The 18,049-nt window shown below is 44.4% G+C and overlaps 1 protein-coding gene across 1 annotated transcript in view; it reads right to left on the bottom strand.

The window, feature by feature from the left end:
- Positions 1-18,049, bottom strand: part of LOC103751248 (A-kinase anchor protein 2) — a 389,311-nt gene that overhangs the window by 9,001 nt on the left and 362,261 nt on the right. Inside the window, 2 exon segments of the mRNA XM_029556941.1 lie at positions 513-551; positions 5,517-5,695. Of these exon segments, the coding sequence (XP_029412801.1) occupies positions 513-551; positions 5,517-5,695 (218 nt within the window).

Consider the following 18,049-nt stretch of genomic DNA (forward strand, 5'->3'; position numbering starts at 1 on the left):
CTTAGCTAAGCTTCCAAAACAAAACTACAGGGACTGGGATAGTTTGCACTTGAAATAACTCATCCTGAATCCATAGGTTGGGAACTCTCTGAGATTAGGCTAAGATTAACAGAGGACTGGTCAGAATAAGAGCTTGGCTTGCATGAATGGCATTGCTTTTTAAGTAACCCAGAGTATATTTGCTACTAGTACTTAAAGAAATCGAGGGGATCTAAACATCTTGCCAGTTGTGCCCTCTAGTTCAAACATCTGCCAGATCCGTGGGTGGGCAAGATCTTTTCCAACCCCACCTCCCAACACAGCACAGCACAGCACTGCACAACATTCACAGTTGTATCGACTCCAGCATTTTGAGTCAGTCCCCGCAGCTCAGAAAGGTCAGGAAGAAAATACACAGGGAGAGAAGGCATTTTTCTTGCCATTCTCAGCGAACACAGCAGGAAACAGCAAACCACGACAGCATGCATGAGGGTCCAGCATGCATGAGACATGACAGGCAGGTTGAAAAGTACCTCAGAAGTCACCTTGCAAGACAGTAACTTAGAGGTGTACTGGTAGAGAGGGAAAAGACCAGGGTTAGTACATGGCAGAGACATACTCACAAAACCCCGTCCCCCTAAACGTTGGGAACTGGCACCATGCCAGGGGTGGGGAAAAGACTTAGGAGGGCACCGTTACATAACTTCACCAAGTCTTGCTTCATCTGATATTTATTTATTTAAAACTCTGTATCTCTTGAGGCAAGTAGATACTCTATTACCTATTAATAAAAATATCAGACAAGCCAGGCTTTGTTAATTCAAGATGTTGTTTTCATTTTCTGTATAATGAATTAACAAGATCCCTTCCACCCATGTCTAGCCAGCTGCCCATCGGCAAGATTCCCAATAACCATTCTGGATTTTATATATTCTATAACCAAATAGCTTTGCTCTTCCTGTAGGATTCTCTGAATCTTAGTCTTGCACCCTGCTGTGCCATTATAGTGAGACCCCAATTACAGAAGGAAGAGAGGATGATACAGAGGAAAGAGGGAGGAAAAGGGGGAAGGGGGAAGGGGGAGGATCAGGTTTGTGGAGGCAGAGTCTCTAAAACACACCTAAGGACATCACTGTCTAGGAAGACTACAGCCTCCCTCATCAGAACCTGGGAGGTTTGAGTAAGAAACCAAGCCTGGGATGGACCTTGGATAACCATTTAGGATGATTATTCAGGATTAGTTTGGGCACCTAGGATGTAAAATGGTCCCTTAGTTCCATAGATTAAATCTTCTGCAGAGAAAACATGGGGGAGGGGAATGGCCCAAGTGTGAGAAACGAGCTGCAACAGGACCAGAGCGGCACAAACCCCTCTAGAATGTTGCTCTTGTTTGTTTTGTTATCTCACTATGTAGACCAGGCTGGCCTAGAACTCAGATATCAGCCTGCACCTACCTCCCCAGTGCTGGTATTAAAGGCATCCACCACCATGCCCAGCCCCCCTTCTAGAACTTTGATAATGACTTTGTATTTACATTTGAGACATTTCCTGTTTGGAGCATTGGGAGCCGTAGACTGGTGAAGTGAGCTCTTATGTCTGTGATCATCAACTGCTTCTTATGTATAGTATATAAAATCTACAGTTCTGTAGTGATCTGGCTAATGAACGGTTGGAGGATGATGAGCTTGGAAGTCTCTTCTATGTACCTTTCCTGGGGTTTGAGAGACCTGCACAGTATAAACCACAGTGCTTCTTGAGTGACTGGGAAGGGAATGACACGGGGAAGATGCTCTTCCATCCTCTACCCTGAGGGAAACAGCCACAATTCTCTATGTAGATCCTCATTTGGTAGGACATATCAGCTCAAATTCTTAGAAAAGCCAGCCTCCAGCTTTGACAAAGGTTACTGGAGACAACACAAAGTAAGGCAGTCTGTCCAGGCAGATGTGAAGACTGACTACTAAAGGGAGCATTTTGCTCAAGTTTCAGCTTTCTCTCTTCAAGATAGGCAAAGCTAGTTGGTAGATGTCTGTCCTAGTTAGCTTTCTATTGTTGTGATATAACATTGATCAAAAATAACTTGAGGAGGAAAGGGTTTATTCAGCTCACAACCCTCAGGTCTAACAACGAGGGAAGTCAGGTCAGGAACTCAAGGCAGGAGCCTAGAGGCAGGAACTGAAGCAGAGACCATAGAGGAATGCTGCTTACTGGCTTGCTCCCCCGGCTCGCTCAGCTACATTTCTCTTTTTCTTTTGGGGGGGGGGTGTCTTTTTGACAACTGTAGCCCTGTACAGACCCTGTAGCCCCAGTTGGCTTGGAACTCGCTATGTAGACCAGGGTGGCCTGGAACTCACAGAGATCCACCTGCCTCTGCCAAGTGCTGGGATTAAAGGCATGCGCCACCACACCTGGCTTCAGCTACATTTCTTATACAGCCTAAGCCCACCTGCCAAGGGTGGCACTGTCCACAGTGGGCTGGGTCCTCTTATATCAATTAACAATTAAGAAACTGCTCATAGACACGGCCACAGGTTCCATCTTCCCAGATGACTCTCTGGTTTGTGTCAAGTTGACAGAAACTGCCCAGCACAATCTCAGTAACAAGGGGTTGGGGGGAAGGAGAAGGGACAGAGGAAAGAATATTGGGGGGGGGGAAGGAAAGAAGGAAGGAAGGAAGGAAGGAAGGAAGGAAGGGGAAGGAAGGAAGGAAGGAAGGAAGGAAACCCTGTGCTACAAGTGATGGCAAGCTGGTGAAAGGGGAAGCAATCCACCAAAATGCTCGAGAGCATCACTGACTCCATGCCCCACCATCTTCACCTTCTGGGGCTTGCATCAGGTTGAAGAAACAAGTGGCCAGAAGAACATCATTGCCTAAATACAGCCGTGCAGGTCATCATGGACTGGCAAGTCTGTTTCCTAACAAGTTTCTTGGTACATTAAGGAAAGCAATATAAATGACCCATTGTTTGTGTTCTTTAGTCCAAATACCTTCCAAATCAAAGTCTTCTCCAACCCTACCTTCAAGACAAATCCTTTGCAAGGTACCACAAAGCCCATAAGGAGAACAGGACTCACTGGTCCATTCTGAGTTGCATGACTGACCAGAGATGGCATCAGATCCAGATAAAGGGGCATGCCCTCCAAAGATAACATTTCCAGATAAGAGAAACCCACATTAGGAGCAGGACTGCTGTGTCTGGGTGTGCAGTGCCCACATGCACAAAAACACCAAGATAAAGCAACACATGATGAAGTTCAGCTCCCTGCTCCACTTACCAAATGGTGAGTCTGGGGCAGGTCTACGTCTGTGCAGAGGGAAAGGTACCTTTCCCTAATTCATACAAAGGCTCAGAGTAGGTTGGTAAACAGCTCTGTTGATGGGAGTATGGACAGCATCTCTCCTTTCTCAAACAATAGCCAAGGACACCATTTGATGGTAGGGCCTGAATGAAGCCTTGCCTGTAAAGCAGAACAAGGCAGCCCGTCCAGGCAGTCGTGAAGGCTTTGACTACTAAAGGGAGCACTTTGCTCAAGTTCTGAGCTTGTAAGAGGTATGACCATTTGGGGAAAACTTTTGAAAAGTGTTTTTTTTGTTGTTTGTTTTTTTTGTTTTTTTTACCTGATTCTTTATCATTGAACTTTGTCACCAACTGTAAAAATGAGAACATTCATAGATGATAACTTCTGTCACTGACACAAGGACTCCTGGGTAGACATTCTCAAAAGGTTCACAGTTCTATTTTCTACCTTCTACCTTTAACTGAGCCCTAAAACAATCCCCTTGCTTCCAGTAGGAGAGAAGGACAGCTGAGAAACAAGGCAGAGACCTCCAAAGGCAGCACAGCTTCTCCACGCCCCACCCCTGGCAAGGATCTGGCCAGCCAAGAGCCCCTCAGCCTACCCTATGCATGATCTTTATGTATGACTATCCCTTTTCACTGTAGCCCAGACACGCTTTGAACTTGTGATCTTCCTGCTTCAGCTTTGTAATGTCTGGGATTATGGATTTAGAAATCCAAATATTCCCCTAGTACCTGTACTCCAATGGAAAAAAAAATACACAAACAAAATACAAATAGAATGTATATTTGATCTTCTTAGAAAGCATTTGTGTGGACCACTACTTTTGTGGTCCATGACTCTGCTATCGTCCAGCAAAGCTGCTGATGTTGAATCACTGGGAGAGAAGAAAAAATATGCTTCTAAGACTTCATTTCAGAAAGGCCACAGACAACCAAAACTCCTTAACACAGACTCCACATCAAAACCGGGGCTGCCACTATGACTTAGTAGGTACTTGAGAAGCTGCTGCTGGCTCCTGCTCAGTGAAACCCAATGGAAATGTCTAGAGCAGTTACCCAGGGTCAGCTTCATCCCACTGTGAAACGCAGAGGATCCCCCTGGCTCACAGGGTAGCCAAGCGAGCACCCCACGCGGTTCCTGAAGAACCAGAGGGAAGGCTGGGAGTTGCGGCTGCTCTGTGGTGTACTTTCATCCTTTCTTTATCACCATCTATTCAGAAAGCAACTCTGAGCACCTCTGGCTTTCATCCCAGAAATCCTTGAATTTGGGATCCAACCACCGACATGAAAAGCAGTGAGTTAGCATGGGCTTCCTACCGTGAGCCTCAGAGCATTCAAGTTTAAGGTGACTATACGAAATTTATCAATCCAAACTGGACTTCCTACCATGAGCCTCAGAGCATTCAAGTTTATGGTGACTACATGAAATTTATCAGTCCAAACTGGGACGTGTTTAAGAGTGAAAAGGGTTGTTGTTCAAAATCACACCAGGACAACAGGCAGAAACCAGGACAACCCCGGGTAACCTGGGTGGTTTATCAATACAAGCTATCTGTAACCTTGAGTGTAATGGAGGGAGGAGATTACACTGATGAACAGTCAGAGACCCAAGGGTTTGGTGTGAAACCTGGGGCTGCCCCCAGGCTTGTGAGAATCATGTGGAACAATTCGGAAGTCCCTTAGTAGTCAAAGAAACCACAGAGCAGATGATTTTCTTCATAGTGTATGTGACTACCACGTGCAGAGTTCTGAGGGTTCAGGAGTAGCTGTGTGTTTTTTAACTCTCATAAGCTCTTCTCTGCCCAACTACGACATAGGTTTGGAAACAGCCTCATGCATACTTGAGCAGTGTGGAACATGTATAGGGATCATTCACAGCAGAGATTTGGAAGGACAAGGCACAGTTCTGCAGAGATATCAACTCCCAACAGTTGCTCCCTGACGATGCTTCCGGAGAGCTTGCACCCAGTTCCTCCCTCAATTGCCCTGGACGTTATCTTCCTCCACATCCACCCTCTCACGTACCAGCCTTACCCACTGCCTCAAACTGGACTTAGCAGAAAGAAATTTTGAGATACAAAGTGGACCAAGTCCAACTCCAGGCATGTTAAATCAAACATTTGAAAATTCAGAACCATAATGCACGCTTACCAGATAAATGCCTCAACTAGTACACAGACACACCACACTGACAGTCACTCTCAGAGAAGTGAAAGGAAAGGAGGAAAAACTTACACTACTATCATCCATTCTCTCGCGCCTTTTAGATTTGTGTGTCTCATAGTCTTCCATGAGGGTCTGCATCAGATTCTTGGGCCGCTGGGTTCCGGCAGCCTCTTCGGGAGCTAAGTCAGGCTGCAAGCTGGGACCTTCAGTTGTGGGGGATGGAGGAGGTTTGACTTTCTCTATTTTCCCTGAAACAACATGAAGAGAACACCCTTTCTAAGCTTGTCTGCTCATGACTGCTTTTAGAAAGAAAAAAAACTAGCGCATGCACACACGCAAAACCAAGAGTGGAACAGAACGCTGGTTAAGGGGAGACTGTTTCACTGAGAACAGAGTGCTTGTAGGAAGAGTACAAACCATCCAACACACACCTCAAGAAAGTGAACAGTCAATCTAAAAAGTCAGTCATCTCCAATGGGCCTGGCAGGAACTTCGCAACATATCCAAAAGACAGACAGACAGACAGACAGACACAATGGACGTTAGTTCGAAGGGTTGTGGGGACGTGTTCTACCAGATCATAAGGCTGTCAGAGGAGGCAGAGGCACAGAGACTTCTTACAGGTGAGGAAAGCTGAGGTCGCCAATTGCCAGCTGACTGCCTAGGTACTCTGCATGGGCAACATAGTGTTGCAGTCTGAATGAGAATGAGGCTCAGTCTTCCCAAAGGCCCCCAATCTTAATCGGCCAGCACCTTTCATTGACCTTACCTGCTGGAGTCCCAAAGACACCCCCAGACCTTACAGAATGACCGACAACAGAGGCAGTTGACAGATGTGTTCCAGACTTGGAACAGTAATATTTTAGCTTTTGAGATGCCCCTCAGGATTTGTCAGGTAGGGAGATGTGGGCAATGGTTAATCAAACAGTGGTGTGGGAGGACTTGTCATGTTTTCTGAGACTATCTTCATCCTTTGCAAACATGTCAGACACCAATTGTCCAGGAGACGTGTATGCTATCACAGATCACAGCAGTAGGTGGCATCTTAGAGACTCATGTAATCTTTTGGTTTTATATTTTTATTTCATTTTTAAATTTTAGGTGTATGAGTGTTTTGCCTAGATGTATATAAGTGCACCTGTGTTGTGCAATGCCCACAGAGGTCAGAAGAGAGTGATTGTCCAGGCTGTCCTCACAGCTCTCATTCCTCCAGCATGTGCCACAGTTGGTTTATGCAGTGCTCAAAATTGAACCCAGGGCCTCATGCATGCTAGGAAAGCACTCTACAAACCTAGCAATAACCTCATCCCCTAGAGACTCATTTCTTACAAGTGGGAAATGCCTGGCCTTTACTTCTGGATCATCAAAGCATGGGTTTTAGTGCCAGAGAGATCCAAATGCACCTCTGAGAAGGTGAAACAATGACCAGTTTTCTTTTTTAAAAAAATATTTTACTTATTATTTTTATGTGTATGAGTGTATTGCCTGCATAAGTGCACTCGTGTCATGCTTGTGTCATGCAGTGCCAGCGGAGATCAGGAGAGAGCATCACATCCCCTGGAACTGGAGTTAACGGACGGTTGTTAGCCACCATGTGGGTGCTGGGAATTGAACCCAGGTCCTCTGCAAGAGCGGCCAATGCTCTTAACTGCTGAGCCATCTCTCCAGCGTATGACCAATCAGTTTTCTTATGATGTCTTTTGTAGGTTACAAGGAATATGAAACAACACACTAAGTGAATGGGCCTGTACATATCCAAAAGCTGGTCCCATTTCCTTCATCTCACATCCCAGTCATCTAACATGGTACTTGCCATGTAAACATATTCACAGTGATGTTTGGAGTGAGAGGCTCTGGAGAGATGGGCATGGAGTCAGTGGGGATGTAGCCCTAGACGCACAAGCTCTTTCTGACAGGAGCTGGAACGCACTAGCATTCAGGAAGCCCTGGCTTTTAATTACTGGTTTTCCCTGAACCTGCTCTGTGCTTGGGGACAAGTCGTATCCTAATGTTCCACTTTAATCAGAAGCTAATCACTTAAGTTCCCCCAGCTTTATCTTCCATGGGTGTTAAAAATGAGAGTTTGGAAGGCGTGGTCTCTGTGACCTCTTCTAACTCGAACATTTTGCTGTTTTAGCAGATACACTTGGCAGGGTCAATTCTTATTGATCTTAGGGGTCAGGGGAGGACACAGGGCCATCATATTTGTGGATTAGGTGAAAAGTAGTCATTAACATAGAGAAGAGGGATCACTACTTCACAGCCACAGTTTCAGTGATCGCTTATTGAAGCCCATGGCCTTTGTCTGCATAAGCCAGATAAAGTCTTTGGACATTAACAGTACGATAATATAAAAATCTCCAAAGTAATTAAAAATAGTTTCTGCTTTTTAATTATGGAAATTAGGCAATGCTATAATAATACCATAGTAGATACACATTTACCAAAACGTACCGTTGTCCTTCTTTTCCAGATTTACTTAATTTTTTTTTTTTAAATTTAAAGATAGAGTCTCACCTGGAACTCTCTATGTAGACCATGCTGGCCTGGAACTCACTACATTGTCAAGGATAACCTTGAACTTATGATCTTCCAGCCTCTACCTCCTGAGTCCTGGAATTATAGGCATGCATCACCTCATCTGGTTTTAGGTGGTGCTAAAGATCAAACCCTGGGCTAGGCAAGCACTCTACCATCTGAACCACATCCCCAGCCATACAACCATCTTTTTAACTGGAGGCTAGAGAAACAGTACAGCACAGTGGTAAGCATGTGCGCTCTAAAGCCAGCACAATGGAGTTTTTGGATCCACTGTCAGCCATACAGCTCTGGGCCAGTTTCTTACTGATTTTTATCTCAAGTTCCTTATCTGTAAGACAGGCATGACATGATGACAGAAATACCTACCCTTATACAGTTTCTATAAAGATTAAGTTAACAATGATGAAGTCAATTTCAGAACAGAAAGTCTCCAATGAGTCCAGCTGCTATTTGTTACCTGCAAGGATGACGTCACTGTGAGGCAGGAACAGTTTCTTGTATATCTGCATACAACTTTTGCAACTCTTCTAAGACCAGAAATAGACACCACGCTGCCAAGTTGATGATCATTACAGTCTAGCTGACTTCTCAAATGTCCAGATCACATTCTATCAGCCTGCTCCCAACACTAAATGTCTAGAAAACCTAGCCTAAACCCTCTTCCCGTAACGCCTGCTTTCCATACACACTGCCCTGGCATTTCTACCCAACAATACTTTGTTCCCTTGTCTATGAAAGCCATTTTCTTACTGAAACCTATATTGTTTCTGGCAACTGAAGTTGTCTGTCGTTTCAAAGAAATTGTAAAACCTCAGGAAGGTACAGACCATTTCAATTGCCTATGAATTCTCTTAATTCCTTTCCATCACAGTAGGACCTCCTGTGTCCCAGCCTCTGCTGAACCCTAGCAGTAACTGTGGTATAAAGCACAAAGTAGGAATTGGTATGTATTGAATAAACCAATAAATAATACATTTTGAAATAAGAATAATAGTCACTTAGTAAACACTTGTGTGTTGAAACAAAATTCTCCATAGAGGCTCCCAGGAAACTGTTCAAATGCCTCCACCAAAGCACACGAAATTAAACATTGTAGGGCGCGGAGTATGGTGGCACACACCTGTAACCTCAGTACTTGAGAGCTTGTGAGGCAGGAGGATTGCCATGAATTCCAGGTCAGCTTAGACTATAGAGTGAGAGCCTGTCTCAAATTAATTAATTAAAATAAATACATACATACAAACATATGTTCTAGGGCTATAGAATTCCAGGCTCGATGGTTTTGTAGTAATCATGAGCATACTCAGATGACTTTCCTTTATTGCCTTCATTCCCACATGGATGGATAGGAGGATAAGGTGGATAATTATAGTACAGGGAATGGTTCAGATCATAAAAGCCCAGATGCTAATGCCAGCCAGCGTCACGTTTGAGAACAGCAATAATTGGCTTGGAATTCAAATCCTGTGTTATGGCGAAATTGTGTGATGGAATGAGTTGTAACAAGAACAAAAGTTTCCATAGAGAATTGATCAGCCATTAGTAGAGACTTGGTCAGCCTATTTCACATTCTAGCAAAACAAAACCAATCCCTGGAGTCAGTGATATCAATGACAGTAGCTAGAGGTTGCAGGAGGCAAGGTTGGCTTAGTGAGACCAGAAGCACTCACAGGTCCCCAGACAAAGGAGGCACAGCACCTTTGAACAATTAGCCTAGGCAGTTTCATGAGAAGCTGTCTAGGCCAGCCTTCTTTGCTGGGTCCTGGGATCTCCAAGCATCCTTCCCACGATATGGTTCAAGTCAAGTCTGAGGATTCTGTGTCCCATGTTAGGAGGGACTGCTCCATACCTGACTTCTTTCTCAAGGTTCTGAGTTCATAGCCAAGGGCCTTCTCATATAGGATGATAGAAAATTCTCCCAGGAGAAGACACTGCAGACAGAACCACACTGTTCAGGCCTCTGAGGTCATTACAAGAATGTGGCATATAAGGTCTATGTACAAGCCTGCGCAATCACATTAATCTATGACCTCATAAGGGCCCTTAAAGTTTTGTGGCCCAAGGGGCATTACCCCACTAGAGTGTTCAAACAATGGGTTATATCTGGGATTCTGGAATGCATCTCACTTCTCCAGTAACCTCACCAAACCCTGGTATTTGTCTATTTACCCAGAGAATGATTCACTAGCTGATGATGCCTGAAAGTCACCTCTATGTTCAATGATTGACATTTCACCATCCTGACTCTCCCTGGACCGTACCACACAGAACAGTCTACTTGAAGAACCTGTCTGTGTCCCTGGAGAACAAGATAGATGGTGCCAGGCAGAGCTCAGGGCAGCCTTCCCTTGTTGGTTTAGGTTAGAGGGTGGGGCTGACATTTACAGAGCCGGAACAGAGTGCCCTCTGCAGCTGTCAGTCACAAAGGAACCAGCAGGACCAAACCAGCCTGGATTCTGGGTAGAGGGTAGGAAGCATTTTTAGCTTATCTCATAAATGTGATTTTGTTCAAAACAATCCATCTGGAGTAATTTCACACTTAAGGTTTTGAAGATATTTGAGGATAAACAGCTCTGTGTGACTGGGTTGACTCCTTTATCTTATTAATGTAAGATGGTACTCAGTTCCACAAACAAACTAGCAACCAAACAACCAAGAGCATTGTACAAATAAGCTTGTCAAAGACTGGGTCAAAAGAAGATGTGTGTGGACCAGTGAGGTAAGGATGCTTACAGCCAATCCTGAAGACCTGGTTCAAGCTCTACATGGGAGGATGAGAGAACATACTTGAAAGTTGTCCTCTGACCTCCACATGTGCACCGTAGCATGCACATACCCATACAAATAAACACACATACTCAAAATAAATAAATGTAATAAAAAAAATTTAAAGGTGTGTGTGTGAGAGAGAGAGAGAGAGAGAGAGAGAGAGAGAAGGAGAGAGAGAGGAAGAAAGAGAACTTTACAGGAAGACTTATCAGTTTAGTGCTGATGAGTGAGAATCTCCCAATACAAGAATCGGGGCACAGCGTCTCTCAAATTTATTTAGCCAGAACCTTGCTTCATGGTACTCACAGAAAACAAGCTGAGAAATACTTTTCTCTAATTATACTGGCTAACCAACTCCCAAGAAAAGTTTTGGCACAAGTTTGGCCACTAACTAAGCCGGGGCATAGAGCTACACATAAGAACTTACACCGCTGCTTCTTTTTCATACAGCAAGCTGTCTGCCTGTGGGAGAACAGCTACATTGCTTTCATTTAGACGATGGAGCATTATTTGACCATTAAAAACCATGAGACTCTTGAATTTAGAGGAACAGTTAAGGTCATGGGAAAAATATTCAAAATACATTAAGAGAAAAAAAGCAGGTTACAAAAGCAGATTTACTGCAAGAATTTAGGAAGGCCAGCTACCAGCTGGGTGTGGTGGCAATACCTGGAATCCCAGCACTTGGGAGGGAGAGGCAGGAAGATCAGGAGTTCAAGGCCAGCCTGGACTATCTAGTGAGCTCAAGAGTAGCCTGAGCTACATAATGAGAACGTATCTCAAAAAAAAGGAAAGAAGGAAAAGGCTGGAGGGACAGCTCAGTGACAGAGTGATTGCCTAGTATGTGCAGAGCCCTGGGTTCTGTTTCCAGTACTACCTAAGAAAAAAAAGTGGCTCAGCTGCAGAGAGCCAGATTACCTACGGTCAACCAATATAATTAGCTCACACAAAGACAAATGGATAAATCTGCTCACTTTAGCCTTCACAGACTTTCCAGCTCCACCAGGTCCATGTGCCTTTACATCTTTCCAGGGTGCTGAGAAATATCTAAACTCTTCTCCCATCTCTTCAACAGGGGCATTTACAGGCTACAGCACAGCGAGGCATGCTCAGGAGTAAGAAGGGAGAGGAATTTCATTCTGAGTTAGCTAATGCTCTCTCCCACTGTGGGGGCCAAAGATAGCCAGGAAATATGAATCTGTGTTTCCTATTTATGTACCAGAAACAGTTAAGCCACTTTCTGGTCCAAAAGTCCACCACCTTTGGCTGGGCTTCAGATTTCCCTTGGGCATCTGTGGTGGGCTGTGCTGATGGGAGGTGGAGGTGGGGTAGAAAAGAATCCATAATTCCTCCCACCCAAGGAAACCCAGGGAGGGCTGTGTGTACCCAGAATACTGCATCTGTTACCCATGATGACTCAGGTCTTCCTTCCTTAGGAATGGGTCTAACTTCTAAGAGGCCCAGAATACAGACTCCAAAAGTTTAGTCATTTTTGTATTTGTGTGTAAAGTAGAAGTTTAGATTTGAAGGATTATTACTCCGTTTCTGTGGAGTCTGAGGTCATAACTCAAAGTTCCTTTGCTTTTACATTTCTCAAAAGGAAAGAAAAAGTCATCACCCACTCATACTTAAAAACCAAGTCAAACTGAACAAAACACCCACCAGATGACGTGCTTTGGCCCAGGCCTCGATGAATGGCCTCCTTTCTTCAAACAACACTGAGCCGGCAAGCATCTAAAGGGACTCACAAGTCCTCAGAAAGCAAAGAGCTAAGAACGCAGTTTGCTTTCCTTTCCCTTCAGTGAATGGGAGCAGCCTGCTTGTCCGGCTCCCGGTGCACAGCTTGTGTGGTTCCAGCAGTGACCCCCACAGGACCAGCTGGTCCTCCTTCCTTTTTTTTCTCCTCCTTTGAAGGCCCCTGAGTGGTGGAAAGGAATGACGGGACCCTTCAGATCATAAACCTAGCTCAGGAATAAGAAGCCCCCTTGCCTGGGAGAACAAACCTGAAAAACTGTCAAAAACAGTTGATTCAAAGTAAGCTGAGAGGAGCTGCTGAGCTGCTGATGTGGGGCTCCCCTGTGGACCTAAGTGGAAAGTGAGGAAAGCCTGGGGGGAAGAGCTCTGCTTCTCCAACTGACCATGCCTGGCTTAAGATATAATTAATTATAAAGAGATGGAAGACAGCGGTGGAGTACTCAGTGACACAGCCCTTACCCAGCCCTGGGTTCGATCCTCATCATTGCAAAAGAACAATAAATAAAAGCTTACTATGGCAGCTAACAACTGTCCTAACTCCAGTCCCAGGGGATCCGACAGCCTCTTCTGTCCTCCGAGGGCATTGCACGACACGGGTGCACTTACCTACATGCAGGCAATACACGCATACACGTAAAATTTTTTAAAAATTTTAAAAAAAAGAATGAAAATCGATGAAGAGCCATTCACTCAACAGGAGCTTTCTTGCTAAAGATATTTCTGCCAACATGGAGAACTTTTGAGATTACCTCTCACACTGGGTGGGGGAACATTTTTATGGTAGTACTTGTAATTTTATTTTCACTTAGTGCAGAGAGACGAGAGGCATTGGAATTGGATCCCCCCAGGGAGCTTCAGAGACAGACAGTTGTGAGCCACCGGATGTGGGTGCTAGGGCCTGGGGTCCTCTGTAAAAGCACTCTTAACAGCTGAGCCAGGAAGCAACCTTATAATGAATGTTCAGTTATTTATGTCAGGGCCTCTACACAAGAGCAGCTGTGGAGGTGGAGGTGTCTAGGTCTTTTCTTAAAACTTAACAGAAACTGTAACATCAATGGTAATAACTTTTACTGGAAATCTTTTATGCATCAGGCATAACTTAACTTTTTAGGGAGGTTGTTAATACATTTTCCCTACCTTTACTGTTGAGGAAACAGGTTTTTAGAGTTGAAATGATATTTCATAGCTCACACGGAATTAAACTTTGACATGAATTCAAAGTAGCATCCCACTTAAGAACCTATTTTCCTTGCCTGGCTCTTTTATGTAAGGTGTGAATTTATATTTGGGTAATAGGAAATAAGAAAAACTAGTTTCTGGGCATGGTGGTGCCTTTCATTCCAGAATTCAAGAGGCAAAGGCAGGTGGATTTTTGTGAGTTTGAGGCCAATGGTGTACATAGTGAGATCCAGGTCAGCCAGGGCTACATAGTAAGATTCTTCCTCAAAAAAACAAACAAGGGGCTAGAGAGATGGCTCAGCAGTTAAGAGCACTGACTCCTCTTGAAGAAGACCCAGGTTCGAGTCCCAGCACCCACAGAACAGCTAACAACCGTTCATAACTCTAGTTCCAGGGGATCCAACATTCTCTTCTGGCTTCCATGGGCATTGCATGACACGGGTGTACTTACATACATGCAGGCAATACACTCATACACACACACACAAAAAAATATATATAGATATATAAAGTAAAAACAAACAAACAAATAAATGAAAAAATAGTGAGGTCAAAGAGGCCTGTAATGATTGATGTATACAAGCTTTGGGAAACGCTCAAGTTTACCTTGAGGAATAAAAAATCATTACATGAAATACAAATGAATTCTCTGGGCTTCTCACAGTCTGCCTGGTACACTTTCTCCTCTGCCCCTTCCTGCCTCACACTCTCTCCCAGTCAGTATTTCACGCTCTAAGTAGAGGCTTATTCATAAAGCTCAAATGCATCTGAAATGTCAATTTCCTTGGGAAGTTCACATGGCTAGTAAGAGTCGAAATCATATCCTGTCCTGGCTCCAGCAGTCAGGGGTTGGGACATCCTGCTCACAAGCTGGCTTTGATTAGCTCACATTTCTCAACAGGGATCTTATAAGAATTAGGTCCTTTGATTCACTTCCTCTCTATCAGCTTAAGACTGCGTTTTCCTTGTATGTGGCTCAGTCCGATTCATGGGAAGGTGTTCCCCTAACTCAGAGCATGGAGTAGCTGTGCAAGTGCCAGCTACAAGGACCACATGTGGTGCCTCCCACAAGGTATGACACAACCAGCAGGCAGCCCAGACATGGTGGCTCAATCAGTAGAAGAGCCAGCACAATTTGTATAATGGCAGAACTGGCTTACACAGAAGAGATCTGAAGTGAGCTGGTCTGCCTTTTCCAAAGCTCTGCTTGTCTAAAAGCCATGACCACAGATAGGCTTGTCACAGAAAACAGTCTAACATCTAATCCCTCTCAGAATTAGACTGAGAGGTTAGATGATGATGGTTACCTTTCTCAAACCTTTGAGGGTAGTGTCCAAAAAGAACTGTGAATTCTATAATCTAAGAAATGCAACTTTTGTTACACATCCTCCACCTTCTGCCAGGCACTGCCTCCCTGAAGCTTTTTCCTATCGATTCCTTTTGAAATGGTGGGTACTTTTTAAAGGAACATTGTGCTGGTTGGTTTTTAGGTCAACTTGATACAAGCTAGAGACCCTTGGGAGGAGGAACCTCGGTTGAGGAATTTCCTCCATCAGATTGACCAGTAGGCATGTCTGTGGGGCATTTTATTGACTGTTGAGTAAAGTGGGAGGGTTGAGCCCACTGTGGGTAGTGCCACCCCTGGACAGGTGGGCCTGGGTTGCATAAGAAAGCAAGCTGAGCACAGGCTGGAGGAAGCAAGCGAGGAAGTCACATTCCTCCATGGTCTCTGCTTAAATTTCTGCTCCAGGTTTTTCCCTAAGTTCCTGTCTCTGCTTCCCTCAATGATAGATTGTAAGCTGTAAATGAAGGAAACTCTTTCTTCCCCAAGTTGTGTTTGGCCATGTTGTTTATCAGAGCAACAGAAACCAAACTAGAACAAGCACATTTGCTTCAAATCACTGAACTATAGGGAAGTTCAAAGGGCAGGTGAACTGTGGAAGGCAATTACGATGCTCAGTGTGAGGGAGGGTTGAGGATCATTGACTTTGACCTCACTACACCAAACATGGTCACAGAACACTTACCCTGCTCCTCTCTTCAAATTAAGAAGTCAGTTCTTTATATACCCAGTTCTTTCAGAGACTTCAGGGAATGAACCTGACTGGAGTAAATGACTGAGCTTCCTCCTGGGAAATGACCTTTCAGAGAGAACTCAGAAGGCAACCAGGCTAGACAGATAACATGGACTATATTAGGTTCTCCATCCCCATCAGCCTAAATCTTTGGACAGTGCCAGCAATTCAGCTTATTTGTAATTGGGGCGTTAAAGTTCAGTTCTGAAACACCAAGGAGCCATCTGGGTCATGAGGGTAGCTTCGCTTCATCTCTGCAAGCCAAACTCATACACGTAGGCAACTGCAAACATTAGAGAATTCTAGAACTACAATGACTCAAAAAGGATGAGAAAGTATTCAGAAAATGCAGAGGTCAAGCTTGATCCCGGGAGAGGACACAGGGAGACTGAACTCAGTCATTACAGGTTGGAAGAACGAGAAGGGAGCTGTTACTTTATAGGGCTGCCTGGACAGAGGCACAGAAGAGGCCGGGGAAGCAATGTGGATTTAGGAGACAAATGACCTGAGTTAGAAACAGGACTCTATCTCTTCCTAGTTGAGTGAGCTCGGGCAACTTAATCCCTCTGGACTCTAGTCTTAATTCCATAAAAGGGAATGGTATTACAGGTACACAATCCTTTATATCCAAAATAGCCCTGAAAATCAAGTGTCTTTGTAACTGGTTTGCCAGAAAAACCTGACATGAGGCTCCTCCTGGCATTTATTTGGACAGTAGCAGTAGTAGTACTGTAGTCCAAGCAGGCCTTAAACCTGAGGTCACCAGCGACCAGAGGATGACTGGGGTTTGCAGCCTCCTGCGTAGATGAGATCACAGGCCTGCACCACCAAGTCTAGCTTCCAGTGAACTTCCTTTATGCTTTCTATGTCTCATCAGCAGAGGGTGCACATGAGCACACAAGGAGGATATGGCCTTTCACATGAACAATGGCATTGGTCAAGATGGCAGCATGCCTTCAGGAGTTCTCAGATACAGGAAGAGTTTCATCTAGACTGTCAGACATTCCGACTAAAGGAAGAAGATGCTAGCCTATCAATACCTGGGTAGAGACAAGATAGCTAAGAGCTGTGTGTGGAGATAAATTCCTCTTAGAAAGCCCTCACTGACCACAGGATCAAGTCTAACATCTAAAACCCTTAACATGATTGATGCAACTCTTTGTTGTCTGATTCCAAGTCAACGTTTGTTGTGTTTTAATCCCTTCTTTTTGTCTATCTATCCTGGCCTTATTTAAATGCCTCAAATGTGCCAAGTCCTCTATTCCTTTCAGGCCTTTCTAGGCACCCCTCTTTCTGATTAAAACAATCTTCCCTAATCCCTCTAATCCTACTTAGATGGTAGTTTCTTAAAAAAAGAGAAGACTTTCCCTATTCTCTCAAGGAGGTGATCTTCCTGCCCTGTGTTCCTACAGGTTTCCAAGATTCTGTCATAAAATTGCCACATTTGTTGATATTGTCTTACTGAACTATTTGCTCCCTGAAAGCAGAAGTAGTATATGTTGTTCACCTCTGTATGAACAAAGGTCACTCAAATTCAGTTTAAGGGGGCTGGACAGGTGACTTAGTGGTTAGAGCACTTGCTGTAAATCACGAGGACCAGAGTTCGGATTCTAGCACCCATGGAGCAAGCCAGGCATCTAGTACATGTCTATAACCCCAACTCCAGAGACCAGAGGATGGTTGAGGCTTGCTGGCTTTCAGCCTTGTTGAGAAAAACATGAGCCCCAGATTCAGAGAGAGACCCTGCCTCAAAAGGAATATATGGAAAGTAACAGAAGAACATACTGGACACCCTCTTCTGGGATTCTGCCTGCATGCATCCATATACACGTGTACATACAGCCAAACATACATACATGCACACATATATACATACACACACACACACACACACACATCAAAAAAAAATTTAAGTGGATTTTCTTCCTTTAAAAGGCTAATAAAGGGGGCTGGAGAGATGGCTCGGCAGTTAAGAACAATGCTGCTCTTGCAGACAAACTTCTCCAAACTGCCCCTTTGTTTAGCTCACAGCACCCACATGGCAGCTCACAACCATTTGTAACTCTGGTTCAGGGGATTCAATGCCCTCTTCTAGCCTCAGCAGACACCAGGCACGTGCATACATGCAGGTAGGCAGAACATCCATAACAAAATAACTAAAAATAAATAAATAAATCCAAAAGTAATAAAAATCAAGAAAGCAATGGGTCTCTAAAAATGACCATATTTGGGGTGACAATGTAGCTCAGCTCCTAGGGGAATGGTACAGCATGAAGGAAATCC

The sequence above is a fragment of the Nannospalax galili genome, unplaced genomic scaffold (assembly GCF_000622305.1).
Source record: "Nannospalax galili isolate Female #2095 unplaced genomic scaffold, S.galili_v1.0 scaffold666, whole genome shotgun sequence".
Classification (NCBI taxonomy): domain Eukaryota; kingdom Metazoa; phylum Chordata; class Mammalia; order Rodentia; family Spalacidae; genus Nannospalax; species Nannospalax galili.